This window comes from Pelophylax lessonae (assembly GCF_965119305.1).
Source record: "Pelophylax lessonae genome assembly, chromosome: 2".
NCBI classification, from domain to species: Eukaryota; Metazoa; Chordata; class Amphibia; order Anura; family Ranidae; genus Pelophylax; species Pelophylax lessonae.
Genome location: NC_138769.1, coordinates 388519586 through 388539989, shown reverse-complemented (window position 1 = coordinate 388539989; position 20404 = coordinate 388519586). Strand labels below are relative to the sequence as shown.

The 20404-nt window shown below is 44.5% G+C and overlaps 1 protein-coding gene across 1 annotated transcript in view; it reads left to right on the top strand.

Moving 5' to 3' along the window:
• Nucleotides 1-5419, top strand: part of PRR11 (proline rich 11) — a gene marked incomplete at both ends in the record, with an annotated part of 29598 nt that extends 24179 nt beyond the window's left edge. The window contains 2 exons of the mRNA XM_082248090.1: nucleotides 3917-4013; nucleotides 5360-5419. Of these exons, the coding sequence (XP_082104216.1) occupies nucleotides 3917-4013; nucleotides 5360-5419 (157 nt within the window). The remainder of the gene's footprint in view (nucleotides 1-3916; nucleotides 4014-5359) is intronic.
• Nucleotides 5420-20404: the final 14985 nt, after the last annotated feature.

The window sequence follows — 20404 nt, the reverse complement described above, 5'->3', positions numbered from 1 at the left end:
CCAGATTAAACAAGGCAACCATGATTCTGGTTGAAGAGTCTCTGGCTTTGAAGGGCCTGACTGACGGGAAGGCGGAGGCTGTGGCCCGCAATATGTACTCTCTGGCTGGTTCGCACTAAGGCCGATATTCACCATTGCCCTAGTGTAGCAGACTCTGATCAAATGGGCTAAGCTGTTGCACGGTCACCTGGAGGGGGAGCAGCCCCTCCCCCTGCCCTTGCTAAGCTGGCGGACCAGCTGGTCCAGGGGCATCTGTAATGCCTCTTTGGATGCGGCTCCCCTAGTGGCTCAGCCCTCTGTTTCGACAGTGGTCCTTCAATGTGTCTTTTGGCTCAAGTTTTGGTCTGCGGACCAGACTTCTAAAAAGGCCTTGACTGATCTTCCTGTTTTAAGGAGATCGCCTGTTTGGTGCTACCCTGGATGACATTGCTATAGGTCTCACAAGGGTCCAAGCAAACTTGGTCTGGCAAGTCAAGAGTGGGCTTCTCCAGACCTGAGGACAAGCCCCCTTCAGCCTTAAGGTGCGCCCTCACCCGTATCTGGAGTAGGGGGATGTCTTCACTGATTTCTGGACCCGTGGACTTCCCCGATACAAGACAAGTAGGTCCATGTAGTCATACGGTCCGGCTCTAAGATCGAGTTTTGTTCTTACCCGCTGGAAAGGTTCTTTCCTTCCAACATCCGTCTGTCCCCAGTCTGCTTACAGGCTCTCTTTGGGGCATTGCAAGACCTTTTAGTTCAAAGGGTGATTGTCCTGGTTCCGACTTTGGAACATTTTCAGGGGTTTTTCTCAAGCCTGTTTACAGTCCCCAGAAAGGAAGGCAAGGTGCCTCCAATCCTGGACCTCAAGGTGCTGAACTTCTTGTGCAGGTGCAGAAGTTCAGATTGGAGTTTGTTTGCATTGTGGTGACTTCCCTGCATCAGGGAAATTTTCTTGCCTCCATCGACATCAAGGACGCTTACCTTCACATTCCTATATGTGTCAGTCACCAGCGCTTCCTCCACTTTGCCGTGGAAGAGGAGCATTGTCAGTTTGTGGCATTTCCCTTTGGTCTCGCCTCCGCTCTTTGGGTCTTTACGAAAGTGTTGGTTGCTACGTCAGCAGGGGATCGTGGTCCTGGGCTACTTGGACGACCTTATTCTGCGAGCAGAGTCTCCTACTGCGCTGGTGGAAAACTTGGAGATCTCCATACAGACCCTGAGGAAGTTTGGCTGGATTCTGAATCTTCATAAGTCTGCTTTGGTTCCTTTCACGAAACTAAACTATCTGGGTCTGACTCTGGACTCGGCCTTAGCCAGAGTACTCCTTCCTCTGGACAAACTCCAGAAACTGCAGGCTGCAATTCGCCTTCTGCTGTCTAGTAGATGGTCATTCCTCCGGAGAGTGCTGGGCCTGATGGTGTCTACCTTTTGAGGCGGTCCTGTTTGCACGGTTCCATACGAGGTCCCTGCAAGGGAGATTCGGATCAAATTGGACAAGACTCCGCAGTCTCTGGACAACCAATTCCAGCTGAGTTGGGGTGCAAAGGGGTCCCTGATCTGGTGGCTTTGTTCTCCGGCACTCCAGCAGGGCAAATCCTTCCTTGCCTTGTATTGGACGGTGGTCACTACGGATGCCAGCCTGTCTGGGTGGGGAGGCGTTCGACAGAAATTCTGCTCAGGGGGTCTGAACCCTGGAAGAGTCCAGACTACCAACCAATATCCTGGAGCTCCAAGCGATCAGACTGTGCCTGGAACATTGGACAGATCATCTCCAAGGATGTCCAGTGCGCATTCAATCAGACAATGCCACAGCCGGGGGCACAAAAAGTGTCCTGGTGGCTTTGGAGGTAGCCAGCATTCTCAGGTGGGCAGAACTTTTGTTCCAGCCCTTTCCGCTGTACACATTCCCGGAGTGGGAAACTGGCAGGCGGATTACCTCAGTCGGCAGGCGTTGGATCAGGGGGAATGTGCTTTCATCAGTTGTGTCTCCGGTGGGGCACCCCCGAGGTGGATCTGTTGGTGTCTCGGCTCAACAAAAAGGTACAGAGATTCATGGCATGGTTACTGGATCTTCTGGCGGATGCCAGAGACGGGCTGGTGGCCCTGTGGGGTCAGTATCGTCTGATTTACACCTTCTCTTCTCTAAAGCTTCTGCCAAGACTTCTACACAGGATAAAGGGAGAAGGGATTCTGGTCATCTTAGTGGCTCCGGACTGACCTCGCCGGGCTTGGTACGCCGATCTGGTGCAGCTGGTGGCTGACATTCCTTGGAAGCTTCCTCTTAGGGAGGATCTGCTGTCCCAAGGGCAAATCTTCCACCCTGCTTTACAGTCGCTGGCTTTGATGGCTTGGTTGTTGAAAGCCAGGTAATAAAGGATAGGGGTTGGTCTGAATTGGTGATTTCAGCGCTGTTAAAAGCTAGGAAATCTACTTCTAAGAAGATCTACAATTGTACATGGAAGATGTACATCGCGTGGTGTGAGTCCCTTGGGGTTCATCCTCGCTCGTTCTCGTGGCTCGGATCTTGACCTTCCTTCACTGGAGGTTGAACAGAAATTGGCCTTGAGTACCATTAAAGGCCAGGGGTCAGCTTTGGCGGTCTTCTTTCAATGACCCTTGGCCATACACTCCCTGGTGTGTACCTTTCTTCAGGGTGTTCGCCGCTTGGTTCCTCCAGTGCGGTCTCCGTTGCCGCCTTGGGACCTCAATTTGGTGCTTTCGGTCCTCCAGAAGTTTACCTTTGAGATTCTTTGGGAGCTTCCCTTGTTTACAATGTCTCAGAAGGTGGGAATGAAGACATTGTGTTGACTGGCTGTGTTATCCTGTCATTCACCTTACTTGGTGGTTCACAGAGATAAGGTGGTTCTTCGTCCCTGTCCGTCATTCCTTCCAAAGGTTGTCCCTGATTTACATTTGAATGAAGACCTTGTGTTGTCTTCCCTGTGTCCCTGGCCAAAACATCCTAAGTAAATAGCCTTGCATGCCTTGGATGTGATTTAGGCAATTAGGGTGTACCTGGCAGCTATGGAGTCTTTTAGGAAGTCAGACTCACCATTTGTGCTTATGGATGGGTCTCGGACAGGAATGTCCGTTTTCCTCTGCGACCATTCCCAGATGAATCAGAAAGACAGTAATTCAGGCCTATTCCATTAGAGGTCAGATTCCTCCTTTCCCTATCAAGGCGCACTCTACTTGGGCGCTCAGTGCCTGCTGGGCCTTCCGTCATCAGGCGTCAGTGACGCAGGTTTGCAAGGCAGCCATCTGACCATCGGTGCACACTTTCACAAAGTTCAAAAAAGTGGATGTGTTGGCATCAGCAGGTGCCTTTTTTGGCCGCAAGGTTTTGCAGGCTGCTTTTTAGAAAACTTGCTCCTCTTTGATGGTGTATTGTTTTTTTCAGGTGAGCTCCAGTTGTTTTGGTTGAACCCCTGTTGCCTGGTTGGGTACTGTCTTTAGCCTTGGGAATTTTTTGCAGTTCCCACCCCTCATGTTTAACACTGCTTTGGGACATCCTGATGGTTAGGAATATCAAGAGCTGTGTCCGTCAATGAACGAGAGGGAAAATTTAATTTTTGACTTACCGTAAAAATCAATTTCTCTGATGTTCATTGACGGACACAGCACCCACCTCTCTGTGGAGTTATATTTTCTCTGACACTGCTTGTAACAAAACTGAGTACCTATAGCAGAGAGAGGGAGTATACCCCCTATGACTACCCATAGGCATAGCCAGACTTATTTTCTGCCTGATATAATTCATAGCAAACAAATATACTCTGGTTTGTTCACCTTTGTTGTACTGAGATAGTAAAAAGAAAAAATCTTATTGCATTCTTTTGGCAGTATATTAATACATATAGTACACCTTTCATAAGAAGAGCAACTCTCTAACTTTTTTTTTGTTCCTTTTTTGGGTGTTTTTTTTTTTTTTTAGGAGCCCAGGAGGAACCCCAATATATGATAGAGATAACAAAGAGAATGGCACAGGACTGACTCCTTTAATGACAAAAGCTCTCAGGCAAAAATTTCAGGCAAGTGTATTATGTTTTCATTTAGGTTTGTAATTTAAAGTGGCAGTAAACTTATTATTTTGAAAAGTTGCTGACAGGCAGGATATGTATGACAGAAAAGACCCTATCGGTTTCTTCTGTCATAAATGCTTCCTCCTGCCTGTACGCCATGATGAAACTGGAGAGAGTCCAGAGAAGGGCAAATAAACGAATTAGGGAATTGGAGGACCTTAATTATGAAGAGCGTCTACAATAGCTTAATTCTCCCTGGAGAAGAGACGCATGAGAGGGGACATGATAGCAATTTACAAATACCTCAATGGTGATCTCAGCATATAAAAAAAGCTATTAAGTCGCAGGGATTGCATGAGGACGCGAGGACATACAATGCGATTAGAGGAGAAGCGTTTTAACCTCATGCAACGCAGGGGGTTCTTTACTGTTAAGGCTACAAGATTGTGGAATTCTCTACCACAAGAGGTAGTTTCTGCGGGAAGTATGGCTACTTTCAAAAGACTCTTGGACATACATCTTAAGGATCAGAACATTAAGGGGTATGAGAGATGATTACGGCCACACACACCTACACAGGTTGAACTGGATGGACTATTGTCTTTATTCAACCTCAACTACTATGTAACTATGAACACTGAGCCATATTTGTGCAGCTCGGCGAACATTTTTGGCCCCAATCTGTGCCACTGCGATGTGACTCCCGTGCGCATATGTGGGAGTGACGTCATTGCAGCCTTGCCTGTCAAGCAGTCAAAGGCACAGAACTCGTAAGGAAGACCAGGGAGAAGATGGAAGCACCGGATTAATCACTGCAACGCTGGAGGGCTTAGTTTGACAGGTAAGTATGCCATAATATGCTGTGCAAACTAGTACGTACATTATGGCATAACCCACCTTGGAGAAAAGAAGAAATTATAGCGTACTTAACCACTACTTTAAGCCCTCATTCACACAGAGGGCAGGTTTGAAATCGTGGGAGTTCAGCTGAACTCCCACGATTTCAAACCCACATTTCAGTGCGAGTTCGGGGGTGATTTGACAGACATTTGCACAGATGTCTATTGAAATCGTCCCCGAAGTCTCCAAAAGTAGTGCAAAAACTACTTTTGGGAATCGGTGTGGCGCCGCAAAGTCGCGTCAGATTCGGACAGTGCAGTTAAGGGCAATAGGCTCCGATTTAGCATGTGATTTGACATGTCAAATTGGGCCGATGTGAACATGGGCTGACGGTATGCATAGTCAAAATGTTTTCAAGTTAGTTTTTTAAGTTCTATTTAATGCTAAATTGTACATCGCTAGATACAAAATGGTAGTTAAATGAATGCTTAGAAATATTCAATTTTAATTCACAGATGGCTCACCCAAAAAGCCCATCACCACTGCGAATGTCTCCAGGAAACCAAGGTCGTTAAGAAGCATGTTATACCCACAAAAATTGTGTGGTACATAGAAAAAATATAGGAGCTTTCCTACTTTTTGTAACGGCATTTATACTGGGAATTTTATTCAAGAAAGCCACTGAGCAACGTGCAGTTTTTAACCTTGTTTTTAACAATAGAAAAAAACCACAGTCTCTGTTCACTTTTGGTCTTGTTCCAGCATTACTGGTCATAATAAGTTATGGATAAATTTATGTTTGTCTTAACTTACTGAAACAACACACAGTTTACTATAAATTTGCTCATATGAGCAAGTGCCTCACTTCTTTGATGAGCAATGTGTACACACTATTAACAGATGCAATGGTTATTTTTGTCAATGATTCTTGCTCTGTATTAGTCAAATCATTTGTTAGAAAGGAATACATCACATAAGATAATAGTCTACCACATTTATTTTTCAGTATTACAAATTATAAGTAAATATATTATCAAATATCAATGCAAAGTTCACTTTCACACTAGAACAAGCCTTATATTTTAGTTTACATGTTGCGCTGCTGTTTTGAAACAAAGGCTGCCTGGTATTATAAATGTAAAAAAAGTCTGTTCGCTGTGTCTTCAGTTTTATTCTCTATGTGCATGATTTTTATTGTGGTCTTGGTGTCAAGCTTTCGTTGTTTTTATATGTATTATTTCATACTGTAATTTAAAATGTTCCTGACAGTTTTAAGTTAAACTGGAAGTCGGACACTTTTGGGTGGGGGAGCTCTATTTAATCCATAATCCCGTTTTTACTGTTGTATAACCACCAGAAGGGAGATTTTGGACATCTTTAATCCTACCAAGAATAACCGGGTTTAGCTACGTTCCTATTGATAAATTACTAAGGTGTGGTGACACCATAGTGCTGCTGTCACTAGCCCTAGTGGTTCTTTCAAAGGAATATAGGCAAAATGCACTCTGGGTAAATTAAATTAGGAAATGAAGCTCAGATTGCCTAAATGGTAGGTATTAATGTAGGGCTATCTCTTAAGGGTCACAAGTAGCAGTAAACAGCTGATAAGGATCGAAACAGAACCACACAATAATAAAAATCAGCATACTTCTAATTGAAAATCCTATTTTTAAGCTTGAGTTGTGGTAAAATGATTAAGAAATCTCCTCATTCCCACCCATCAAACAGAACTGATCCTATATATTTGATCTTTTCACCAAAATAGTTTATTACATAACTGTATGCCTAGGTTACAAAGGCTGATCCTCTTATAGTTTAGTCTAGACATTTTAGTGTTAAGCCATCTATGAAGTCATTCCCCCACCCCAAAGAGCAGGTGTCTGATGAGAGTAAAGCCCCGTACACACGTACCGATGGTCGGCTTACAAATGTTCCTCTTTTCTCCCCGGGATGTCGGTGTCTGCTGAAAAGTGCAAAGACAGCACAAGGACAGCACAAGAATTTTGTCCGCCGACTGCAGAAGTGATGTCATGTAATGGTTAACTTTCCCTGTGTTTTCTATTTTCTGAGCATGCCCAGTCTTGCAAATCTGCGGTCTGTCGGCCGAATTGTGTACTGACAGGCGAACAATCGTCCGTTCTGGTGTCGGCATACAAATATTTTCATGTTTGCACGAAAGACTTTTGTCCGCGGATTGTGCGCAGACATCTGTCGGAGGCACCATACTAACACGCGTACAATCGGCAGATCCTTCGTCCACCGACGTTTGTATGCCGACGATCGGTACGTGTGTACGGGCCTTTAGGGATAAGGAAGAAATGAGGTAGCAGTCACATGGCTGTCTGTATAAAGAAATACATGCACAATTGCACTGAACAAGTCCAAGATAGCAAGAATAACTTGCATCACATTGGTGGCAGTGTTGAATTTTAAGTCTTGTTAACTTGCTGAACATTTTCACTGGCAAGTTGTACACTTGCAGAGCACTTGCAGCACAAGTTCTAGTCGACACTTTACCAATTTGTAGCAAATTTAGATGGCGAGTTTCTAGAAAGAGCAAAGTTGCAATGGTGAGTCTGCAGCAAGAGCTCTGCAAGTTTACAGCAAGAAAATTCAGCCACAGTGACCCCTGTGGTGGGAAGACTATTGCACAACATAACAGAACCAGAACTTGCAGCAGACTTGCAGAATGTTTGCAAAGAAATTTGATCTGGAGTCATTCAATGCGGACTTGCTGCAATTTTGCAACAAACTTGTGAAGCCTAGCAATAGCTTAGCAAGTCATTTTCAAACTCGCTGCACAATTGCTTGCTATCTGGGGTGTGTGTTTTCATGCCCCCTAGAGACACCTCCGGCCCAGTTTTTATTGAAAACCATGGTGATCAGTCAGGCAAATCCATCCTGAAATAGTCTTTTCACTTATTGGTTAGCCTGGGAGTGTCTAACCATTAAGCTGGGTTGGGTAACAGTTACTTTACCCCAATGTGTGCCTTTACCTATACACATGCTGACCATGGCCTGTTCCTTTTTTATTTTGGCAGGATAGGGAGTGACCATTTTTTCTAATATATACAAAAACATATAGTTTAGCAATGATACTGCACACAGATGGATGTAGTCACTGTCAAGCACAACTACCTTTACCATTTTATACCTGATAATGCCAGATCAAACATTAAATGGCCTTTGGAATTATTTTTGCACGGGGTGATATTCTGTTCATTAGGCAGATCAGGCAGTTGCCTGATCATCTGCCCTGACCTTCCTATTACCCTCAGTGCTTTGGTATTTCTACCTGGTCAAATGATCTTTTATTCACCGATGAGGAGCTATGTACGTTTTATGGTTGGCACGTGGTATTTCACTAGGATTTCCCACTTAAACTGAGCACATACAGTAGGTGTTAATATGTTATACTGGTGAGACAAGAAATATACAGTATATAGATCACCATTCATTTTCAAAAATGTGTTGGGTTACTTTTTATTCTTTAAAAAGAGAAAGATGTAATGTCAAACGACCACAGCTCCAATGTTTTGAAGTACACACCTTTTAAAAAGGAATAAACCACTAAAAGAACACATTTTTCAAAACCTTTACAGGTCATTCAAGCTTTCAAGATTTGGAAATAAATATAGAATGTTTCCTATTGCTTTACGTTTGCCATCTGAGTCCAAAGACTATTTTAGGTCCCTACATTTTAGTGGTCGTCTTCATCACTAAATGAATGAGCTATAGCAGGGATTCCCAAACTTTTTTGGGCCGAGACCCAATACAGTTATTTTCTCGGGACCCACTTGCTTGTAATTGAATATTGTAAAGTGCTACGGAATTTGTTGGCGCTAAATGAATGCAAATTTTATTAATAATAATGCATATTTTAAAGGGAAGGGGATGTTAAATTAAATATCAATTTACAACTTTTTAATTTATTTTTGAATACATTTAATATTTAAATAAATATAAGGCTATATGGCACTCACCCTACTTCCTCTCCCAGCGGTCCATAGTGAAGGTGAAGCCCCTGTTTGCCCTCTCCAGGGCCCAGCACACCTCACCCAGAGTCTCCATGATGAGGAGCTCTATATTGGTCTTGGTGTCCTGGCTCTTCTCCTTCAGATCCTCTACTGGGGTCACAGAAGCTGCCATGAACTCCTGACACCGCCAGGCCACCTGGTCCTCCTATGACACCAAGGTTGCTGTCTGCCCGCAATAGCTGAGAGAATCCCGCCGCCAGTCTAGCCACCACCGCTGCCACCAGCAGGACAGAGGAGCTGGCTCTGCACCCCATGAACACATCCTACATAACAGCCAACAGACGTACTTACTGATGCAAGTATCTTCCTCACGGGAAATGCAGATCAGTCTCCATTAACTGCGTGGGCGGGTCCTCAATCCATGGCGATTTGATTGCCTGGCTCTCTGTAATGTGCGCAGGCTCGCACAGCACAATTTAAGCAGGCCCGCTCTCAGTGATTTCTGGCTCTTCGCGACCCACTCAGACGCAGCTCGCGACCCACCAGTGGGTCCCGACCCACAGTTTGAGAACTCCTGAGCTATAGGATATGTAGTACAGTATGCTGTGGCTGTTTATATAAAAACAAGCATATATAGTTAGATCTTACAAATTATTAGATATATAAATATATACAACATTTTTTTGTTGGTAACTTGCACTAAAAAAAGACATTCTGGGAATAGTTTACCAAAACTGGAAGTAGTAACAAAGGGGTTGAGTTATTACAGGGAAATTGCACTTTGCAAGGGCATTTTCCCCAGAGCTTAGTGAATGAGTTGATGCTCTTGATGACTTGCATCATCCAATCATATACAAGTGAAAAAAAAATGTTTTTTCTTTGTACGTGATGGTGTATTCTTTGAAGAGTGAACTTTCATCACATTCACTAAGCTCTGGAGACTACATTCAAAATGCAAATTCTCTTGGAAAGTGAACAGGCTACTTGCCTGTAGCAAACCAACCCTATAGTCTATGTTACCCATATCCATCAGGGGGCAGGTTGGAAAAAGAAAAACTGCTATGGACAATAATTCAATTTTCTTTTACTCCAGTATCTGATAAGTACCAGCATGCTACAGACCTATGTATTTTAAACATTTACTTGTGTTTTAGCTGTGACTAATACTGTATGAAGTGACTATACTATGTAATGTTTTTTCCAGCTGTTATATATATGTAATTGCTGTAAAGTTTACCGCTGATGTTCTATCTTGGCTTATGTTTTATATTAAAATCATGTCTTATAAAATAAATTATTGTTTTAAACAATGTTCTGTTTTTATTTTACCAGAGGCAAATCGGCTGTTCAGATTGCAAGGAAAGTTTCCCTTAGCTTAGTGAATGAGCTAAAAATTCACTTTAGGAGGAATATCCAATGACGTACGTGCACACACATGCCACCAGCTTCTGGTATATGGGCACTTTAGCGGGTGTGACACATATGTGCATGCACAGAATTGCTTCGCGTGTGCGCAGATGTGCAGCACAATTGCAGCCAGTCTATGCATATGCTGAATCTTGCAGAGCACATGTTCAGCTTTCTGGGATAGATGTCATGTGGAAATTCCAGGAGGCAGTGGGGCACGGCTTAGGCCAGAAAGCAGGAAGTTCTGCCATGAAGAGCAAAATAGTACTGCAAAATAAAAAGTAATAGCGAAACATGCTCTCATTTTTGTAAGAGGAGGGGGGGGGAATAAACAGAGGGAAGGTTGCTGTTATGGGTGTAGTTCCGCTTTAAACATTCACCATTATATTCTCTGACACATTCCAATATTTGTTTTTTAGCAGAAAAAGTGTTTTAACATTAAGGCCCCGTTCACATAGGGGCGACGCTACTTCGCACCGCGACCCCCGAGGTCGCGGTGCGAGCAGCACGCCGCAACCTCGGAGCGGCCGCCACGGACTTCATAACATTGAAGTCTATGGCGGTCGCCTCCTGGTCGCCCCAAAGAAGCTCCGGACCCTTTTTCTAAGTCAGAGCGACTTGTGTCGCTCCTATTAGAACGGGTCCGCAGCTTCCCTATGGGAGGCGACCTACGGCGACCTGTGAGGCGACCAGGTCGCCTCACAGGTCGCCCTAGTGTGAACCGGGACTCACTCTGTTTATAAAGGGTGAATGTTACATGTCTTTCACAATAACTGGTCACATTTTAAAGCAGAACCCCAGGCAAAAATAAGATTAAAAAAATAGCACATTAAAAGATAAAATAACAAAACCAGCTCCTGCTGCAATATTCACCTTAAATTTGAAAAATTCCCCAGTACTTTAGATTCATAAAACTCTGCTCCTCTAAGATCAGGAATATAGGGTAAGTTCACTGCGAGAGGAGAGTCACAGTTTTTATATCAATATATATATTTTTTTTTAAAGCCCGTAGCGTGTGAAACACACTCAAAAGACTTAACACCCGGTGCATAAAAAAGTGCACACATGCAAACGTGAAGAAACACAAAAACTGCAGAGGGTGTGCGAAAATGGTCTGGCCTCCGAAGAGGTTGGACCTATACCTTGATCCCCTGGGGCGCAAGACTCCTGACAGGGACTGAGGTACTTCCTATGGTTTGCCTGGCCGAGACCTGGCAAACCCCGTTCTCCAGGGGGACCGCCGAAACAGCCCACCCCAAGTACTAGGTGTGGCTCCCCCGAAGGGTTTTTATATCAATGTGTTGATATAATTTAAATCACTTGCTTCATGATATTGAGGTAGAACATCTATTAATATTCAATATACTCTTGTTATAGTCTTAGTTACTTGGTGTGTCCCCACATTCTTTGTGGCAGCAAGTGTCACCTCTGCACAATGGATAAATACCAAACATAGTGTTGATGCAGATTTATTGTTTAATGGCCAGACAGGTGACAAATTACACAGAAAAGGTGACATGAAATACTAGTGTCAACTGCTGGGCTGGTTGACTGTTAATAATGAGCAGCCCAATGCAGTACCTACCTACCTGTCTCTTAACGGAGTGCTAGCAGTAAGCAGGAGTATCTTAGCAGGAACATTTGATGGTGTAAACACAGGACACAGCCAACACAGTCCAAAATGGAGATTCTCTTTATTTCTAAACATAAAATAACTATTTAAAAGCTATGAATGTTTAAAAGGTATAATTAAAGCAGTTTTGCCTTCAGTTTTGGACAGTTTTACAGGTCACTCTCCTGTTTGAAATTGTACATTAACCTGTGGATCCCAAGGAAATACCGTAGAGCTATCCTCTGCCCTACACTTTCCCATTCTTTACAATTATGGGATATGAGTTGCAGAAAATGGCATTTACATTCCGTGCACATCCCTGTTGCTCCTCTTTTCAGAAACCTCATGTTCCCACCAAGTATGCAACCCGATATATTTAGTTAGTGGTTCAATAAGGGACTAATCTCATTAGGCAACTTCCTTGATCACATGGGCATATGCTCCCTATTCTATTACACAGGTATCCTGGAGATGCCCCCAACAGAGAATTTCCAAATACAACAAATTTACCATTTTCTTAAATCTCTACAAAAGGAAAACACGGACATGGCAGTTCGAACGATGTTCAAAAATAGATGCATGCAAGACGCTTCTCAATGTGGGGGTGTATCCATGCTATACAAACTACAGGTGAACCCTGTCTCTAAACAATCCTACCAGTCGGCATGGAAGAGGGATCGGTCTATTGCCCCTGAGGTGGAGGACTGGCGCAAATGGAGCGCAAGAATCCACAGAGGCATTCTCAATGTTGCCTTAGTGGAAGCAGGATACAAAGTACAGGCGAGATGGTATCTAGTCCCTGAATGCCTGGCCAAGATGTTTCCAAACACTTCTGCTTGCTGCTTCAGGGGCTGTGGACAGATAGGTACATGGTTGCATATGTGGTGGACATGCCCCACGGTTCGCCGGTTCTGGATCAATATCACAAAGAATGCGAGCATCTCCCTACTAAATAAACCTGGCGAAAACATTCCGAGACACACTCAAACCTTAATTTATTACATATTTTTGTCAGCCAAAATAGACACCACGTTAGAGAAACGCAAACTCACTTGGATTATGCTGAATAAAAAAAATTGTGAGCATCTTACAAGAGAAGCAAAGCATTTTCGACAAAGTATGCTCTCCTTGGCTCGCCTATCTACAGGTTCCAAAAGAACAAGGCTTAACACATTACGTGTTGACGTACGAATCCACCAGACGGACCCACCCCCCTACTTTCCTATCACCTTCTTTTCCTATCCCTTTCTAATACATACCTGTTAAGTATTGTATCCTTCATGCTTCCTTGCTTTTGTTTCAAGGTATAAAGGCTACATTGGGATGTTATTACCAGACATCCCAACCTGCAAAAACTAATTTCAGGGAGGTGGCACGCCACGCCTCTGCACCCCCCCAACAATTTAACACAATTGGAGGATGATCAAATGAAATGGAATCAGTATACAGAGGTTTACATCTTTTGAGACGTATTAAAAGGAACACTCTAACCACCATGACCACTTGAGTGATTTGAAGTGGTCATGGTGGTAGGAGTCAGAAACACTGCACATGCTGGAATATTTAGTTATGTGCTGCGGGCTATTTGCACCCCTAGCACATGTGACTTAGGCAGCCAGAAAATGTCATGTCCTTGTTCATACATGTATGAACAAGGACATGACGTTTTAATATGACAGAACACAACTAGGTATTAAAAAAACATATTGCAACAATTAACACACGCTAATGCACAGACCGATCGTGTGAAAGGGGCCTAAGGCTGCTTTCACATGGATGCACTGCGGTTTACCTGCTGGAGGGTACTGCTGGCTTGTACTGCTGGTGGGTACTACTGGCTGGTACTGCTGGTGGGTACAGCTGGCGGTTACTGCTGTCTGGTACTGCTGGTGGGTACTGCTGGCTGGCACTGCTGTGGGTACTGTTGGCTGATACTGCTGTGGGTAGCACTCACTGCTGGTTGATACTGGTGGCTGGTACTGCTTTGGGTAGTACTCACTGCTGGTTGATACTGGTGGCTGGTACTGCTGTGGGTAGTACTCACTGCCTGAATAACCATATGTCTGATCCATCTGGGAATGGTCGCAGACAGGAAACAGACAACCCCTTCCGAGGCCTATCCGTGAGCATAAATAGTGAGTCTGACTTCCTAAAAGACTCCGTAGCTGCCAGGTACATTAGTGTACAGATGTCAGTAATATGCAGGGCAGTGTACAGAGGTCAGTAGCAAGTAGGGCAGTGTACAGGGGTCAGTAAGATGTAGGGCATTGTACAGAGGTCAGTAGGATGTGTAGCAGTGTACAGAGGTCAGTAGTATGTGGGGCAGTGTACATAAGTCAGTAGGGCAGAGGGTCAGCAGGGCAGAAGACAGGGATCAGCAGGACAGAGGACAGGGGGTCACCAGGGCAGAGGACTGGGGATCAGCAGGGCATGGGAGAGGGGTCAGTAGGGCAGGGGAAAGGGGCCAGCAGGGCAGAGTACAGGGGTCAACAGGTCAAAGTATGGGGATGGGCAAGAGGGCACAGAATGGGAAGGAGGCCACAGTACAGGGAGGTCATAAGGGCATAACATTTGGATCAGGGGGGCAGCAGGGCACAATACTGGGGTCAGGAGAGCACAGTACGGGGGGTCAGGAGGGCACAATACTGGGGTCAGTAGGGTACAGTATAGGGGGCGGTAATGTGTAAAAAATATATGGTCTCCTTAAGCAGAGCAGATTTACCTGTACTGGCATGCTGTCATTCAGCTAAATATACAATCAGAATGACATCTCGCCTACTGTACTTTTCCCCCCGCAGTTTCCTGCGCTTTGCAGGGGTTAGGGAAGAACCCCAGAGTTGGAGCATTTTACAGCTGCCGTGGCTTGTGTGGACAGGATATGTACTGCTCTGATCCCCGCCGGCCCTCCTCTCCTACTCATCCCATATGATCAGAGCAGTACACATTCCACCCACACAAACACCGGCAGTGGTAAAATACTCCTCCTTGAGTGTTCTCCCTTAACGCCTGCAAAGTGATACAGGAGGTCAAAATGTCATTCTGATTGTAGATTTAGGCCAGTGACAGGCTGCTGCTATACCCGCAGCCCAGATTTTGGGGCCCTGCCCAGGACATGGTCAGCCTGGGACAGCTTAGGTAAAAGCTTGACAGCCCAGGCAAATCTGGGATAGTTGGAAAGTATGGTGTTATAATACCAATAAAGGATCTTGGACTTCTGAGTTTTCACATGAACATTTAAAGTATAACTAAAGCCAACCCATTTTTGTTTTTAATATAGTAAAGATGGAATAGAACACATATCAGGTTTTTATTGCTGTCTGTGCCCCCGTTAGGGAGATTTAACCTCTCTATTTATCAATCAGTGAAAGTAACAGAAAACCCAAAATTTACCAAAATTCCAAATCTTCCAATAGGGACACTATTTCTGGTGACAACAAGGGATTCCCTTACTTTGGAAAGGATTTCCTCTCACTTCCTGCTTTGGCTACAGTGCAGAAAGTAAACAGAAATGGGACACAGATAGCCAAACTGTCAGGGACATTCAGGTAATAGGCAGATGCACATCAGCGTGCGCACAAAGATTTGCATATGCGCGTGTTAGCCGTTTTAGCATTGGCGCCTAAATGGCATTTATAAGGACAGCAGCTGCACTAGTGCAGTCTGATTGGCTGCTTTACCTGAGTTGTGTTCCTGTGCCTGTACTGATCTCTGTTGTGACCCGGCTTGTCTGACCACGTTTGCCTATCTCCAGTCCTGACCCGGCTTGCCTAGACTTTGTTATACCTGCTTTCCTGCCTGATATTCTGCTGCCAACCTCTGCCTGTACACCAAATATTCTCTGCCTGCTGTTTATGCCATATCTTACTATCTGTGACCGATCCGACTTGTCTGACCCTGCTCCTGTCTTTTGCCTATCCTGCTCCGTCCAGTGCCTAGTGATGCAGTCCTGCATCTGCTGTGCATCCGCACCGCTGTACCTGCTTCTACCTGTTGCTCAGAAATCCAGTCCTGTCCAGTGACTCTTTGGCCACACATCTCGGCTGCCAATGGAAGACCAGCGCAGGTATTCTTACCCCACTGCGCTCTCGCATCCACTGTTGCAACTCCAGTGGTGCCTGAGCCAAGGCTGTACGAGAGTTCTCCCTCTGCACGTCAGGCTCTGCCACAAGGTACGTGACACAAACAAAAAAAATGACAGGGGTTATAACTCTCCCTTACTCTTTCCAAATTTAAAAAAATGCCTTAAATGTCTTAAAATGTTTTATTGGATTTTTTAAATAATAAATTATGTACAGTAGAACAGGCCATGGGTATACAAGTTCGCCAAATTGACAGAAGCATACAAGTTAACCGGCATCAGTACCAGAAAACAAACACAGAGGCAATTTAAAACACAACTCCAAAGGATCGTCATTTATGTGAGAACGGTAAGGGTACAAATCCTATGGGGATGCATGAATGATGAGAAAATAAAGTGCCTCTGTAGGGAAGGGAAGAGGTAAATGGATTCACTCTTAACTCAGACACTAAAAACCAGAAAAGGGGAAAGAAAGAAAGAAGAGAAACAGAGAGGTGGAAAGGGAGAAGGGCAAGCATGAAAGAGAAAAATAGGACATGGGAAAGGAGAAAGGGGGGAGGGGTGAGGGTAAAGAGAGTTATTGTTAGGCCCAACTAAACAGCATCATCTGTGTAAATCGGTGAGCCCAGCCACACTGAAAGTAGGGAGCGATCCAAATTCAAATCACCATTATACATCATCCACGGGTCCCAAACCTTATGAAATTTTGTGTATTATGTTTGAAGTATGGAAGTGAGCATCTTATGTGTCATAGTTCCCATGAGCATGTGTTTAACCTCAGCAAATTTAAAGTGATTCTAAACCTTTAATTTTGCACAGAGCAGCCCTGATCCTCCTCTTCTGGGGTTCCTTGCTGGCGCTCCTGGCTCCTCCTGTTTGATAAGTGCATGCTGCTTCCTATGGGGTAATTTGTGCAGGCTGGATCCCGAGACGCGCTGCCTGCTTCCATAGAAGACTCTTTAAAGGTAGAGTTAGGGTCGGCAGATATCAGGGTGCCTTGGCGCGGCCTGCAGCTTGCGCATGCATTTGCAAATGTGTGCAACTAAACCCCTGTTTTTAACGCATACTGTTAGACAGGTTAATTTGGCTGGTCGCTGGCTGGTTGGTAAGTAGTGACTGGAAATCCCTTCGTTTTTGATCTGCGTTTGCCCTTCCAGTGCTCCTTACTATCAAGACCAGTTATAGATGGAGGAGGTGGCCACTTTTTGCAATATCGTATAACGTTTATATTGGTCAGGCAACGCACTGCCACCTTGGCTGCCATTGTGCTATGTGCTGGGTGTTCAGTGTGACCCTGCGCCTTTAAGGAGGGGTGGGCTCCCTCCAGTCACCTGTCCTCCATCTATCTCATCAGAATGCATGTGCTTCCATTGTGAAGACTCTTTAAAGGTAGAGTTAGGGACTGCAGATATCAGGGTGCCTTGGCGGGGCCTGCAGCTTACGCATGTATTTGCAAATGTGTGCAACTAAACCCCTGTTTTTAACGCATACTGTTAGACAGGTTAATTTGGCTGGTTGGTAAGTAGTGACTGGAAATCCCTTAGTTTTTGATTTCCATAGACACCGACAGCACTGTTTGACCCCATCCCCCACTGCCTCGTCATGGGATTTGATTGACAGCAGCCAATGGCTCCTGCTGCTGCCTTTCTGTCCTATGAGGAAGGACTGAGATAACAGAGAGCCGCTGCTCTTGGGCACAGTGCTGGATCGAGATCAGGCTCAGGTACTGTAGGTGTATAGGGGGGGGGGGGGGGCTACAGGGATCCTGATCATAGGTTTTTTCCTTTTATGCAGAGAATGCAATAAGGTAAAAAACATTAAGCCTTTACAACCACTTTAAATGATGGTTGTCTTCAAGCTTTGGCTAATGTCTGCCGGGCCCCCAAGAACACAAACCCCATCAGCTTTCTCTTGTTTTTATTAAGGGCTGGGATAGGCCTATGTAATAGGGCTTCCCATGAGTTATGAGTAAGATGTACATTTAAGACTGATCTTATCGTGTTATACTGTAAATACTTGTATCCAGGAGCAAGATACGTTGAGGCAGGACCACCAAATGTGGAAAAGAGTGTGGTGCTCTCTACAGCCACCACAATTTTAGATATGTGGTCAGGAGTCATATACCCAGAAGATACTAATTTGTAAACATTTTCTAGTTTACTGTTAAAAAAAAAAATGTAAACATTTTCTTGGGCTAAAATGTTTTGGGAACATTTGGAGGTGGCCAAACAAATGTTATTCTAGTCTACTTGGTTAGAGTTGCGCCCAAGTCTGTTTTTTCACTTTTCTCTCACTAAACTTTAAAATGGTTGTAAACCCTTACATATACCCAGTGAAGTGACTGGCCTTGTGTGATACACAGAGATGAAACATAAGTGGTGCCTGTTTATCTGCATTCATGTTTATTCTTCATCTTTTAAAGTACAGAATTTTTACAGCTGTCAGGAAACAGGTGGTAGAGAGCTGGAGTTACACTCTGCATAGCTCAGTGTGGAGAGCTCTAAGAGCTAATTGGAGGGAAGTAACACGCACTCCTTTACACAGCACACAGGAATGGAGCTGAGGCTGTCAACCACAGGCTACATGCTGGAGCACCTTCCCCTGTCACCTTTTTTCTCTTGATGTTTAAAAAAACTTGTCAGAAGTGATTCATACTGATAGCAGAGAAGGGAAGCAGCAAACAGAAATGGCACTTAGTGTTTTTAATGAAGTCAAGTACACACTATAGAGGGATAAAAAAACTGACAGGGCTTACAATCCTCCCTTACTCTATCCAAAATTAAAATAAAAATGTTTTGCTTTTAGTGACACCTTAAAAGATAAGTTTACTTTTGGAACATGTTACATGTATTAGGGGGGAAGATGTAACATGTTCCAGCTCCTGAATCCTTATCCCCCACCCGTACCTTTGACAGCAGGGTATCTTTTCCCTGCACCCGCTGTCCCAATTTAAAAAAAAGTACAGCCATTCAGGGCTCTGCCCACAAGGCTGCATCATTTATTCACAGAGTTCTGTGAATAAATAAACTACAAGCGGTCACTGGGTTACAAACATCTGACTTACAAATGACTCCTACTTACAAACGGAGGCATTTAGGGTCTTTTCACACGGGCTTTCCGCCCGGTGGACTCAGATTTGCTCAGGGGGGATTGATCCGCCCATCCCCGCTGAGCAGGCGGATTACAGGTCCACCTCCGCTCACTGTGCTGAGACAGACCTGTCAGAGCACTGCTCTCCTTTATTGGAGATGGGATAAAAATGGACCGCCTGTCGTTTCTATCTGATCCTATCCTCCAGACGGATGGAAATCGGTTTTCCATCTGTCTGGCTTTTACGGACAGGATCTGATCGGATAGCAGCGGGTGTCAGCAGACATGTCACCGCTGAAATCTGCTGCCCTATAGAGGTGCATGGAGCATCCAATCAGGTCCGCCTGAAAAACTGACAGGCGGACCTGATCGAAAAGCCTGTGTGAAAGGCTGTTTTTTGTCCGTTTTTCATCCATCTGTTGACAGATGAAAAATGGACATCAATGCATCTCTATGGAAAAACAAATGTAAATGAATGACCATCCATATACATCAGTTTACATACGCATCTGTCAGCATCCGTTTTTTGAAACTGATCAAATCTCTATTTTTATTCCGTTTAAAACGGATCAGATGAAAAATGGATGGAAACTGATAAATGGTCAGTTTTGCAACCGCTTTTTCATTGGTAGTGGATTTAAAAAAAACATGAAAAACTGATGAAGAACAAACGGATAACCACTATTGAAAAACTGATGAAGGGTCCTTTAAGGCTGGCCATACATGTTCAACTTTTGTTGTACAATTTTCTGTTAGATCTACCACAAACCACATAATGTGAGGTCAAAGCTAAACAACACATTCACTTGTATCTAATTAGGCAGGCCTTCGTACTACATACTTTAAGGTAAATTTCAAGAAAATTGGACAGAAAATTGTAAGAAAATTGGATCATGTATGGCCAGCCTTACACGGGCTTTCCACCCAGCGCACTCCGTTTTGCTCAGTGGGGATTGATCCGCCGATCCCCGCTGAGCAGGCGACAGGTCAGTCTCTGCTTACTTTGTAGAGACAGACCTATCAGATCCCCGCTCTCCTCTATGGGAGATCGGATGAAAATGGACCACCTATCCGTTTTCATCCGATCCAATGGATGGATGGAAAATAGGGTTTCCATCTGTCTGAATTTCCTGGACAGGATCGGATAGCGGCGGGTGTCAGCGGAGATGTCACTGCTAACATCCGCCGCTCCATAGGGGCGCATGCAGCATCCGATTAGGTCCGCCTGAAAAACTGACACGCGGATCGGAAAGCCCGTGTAAAAGGGGCTGAATACTTCATCTATTTTGACGTGACTGAACTGATGAAATGAACAGTCCCCATGTTTGAAAGGTTAAACTTTATTCAAAATGGCAGGAATCGGATGTGAGTTGAAGCTAGAATCTTAGCAAGTGTA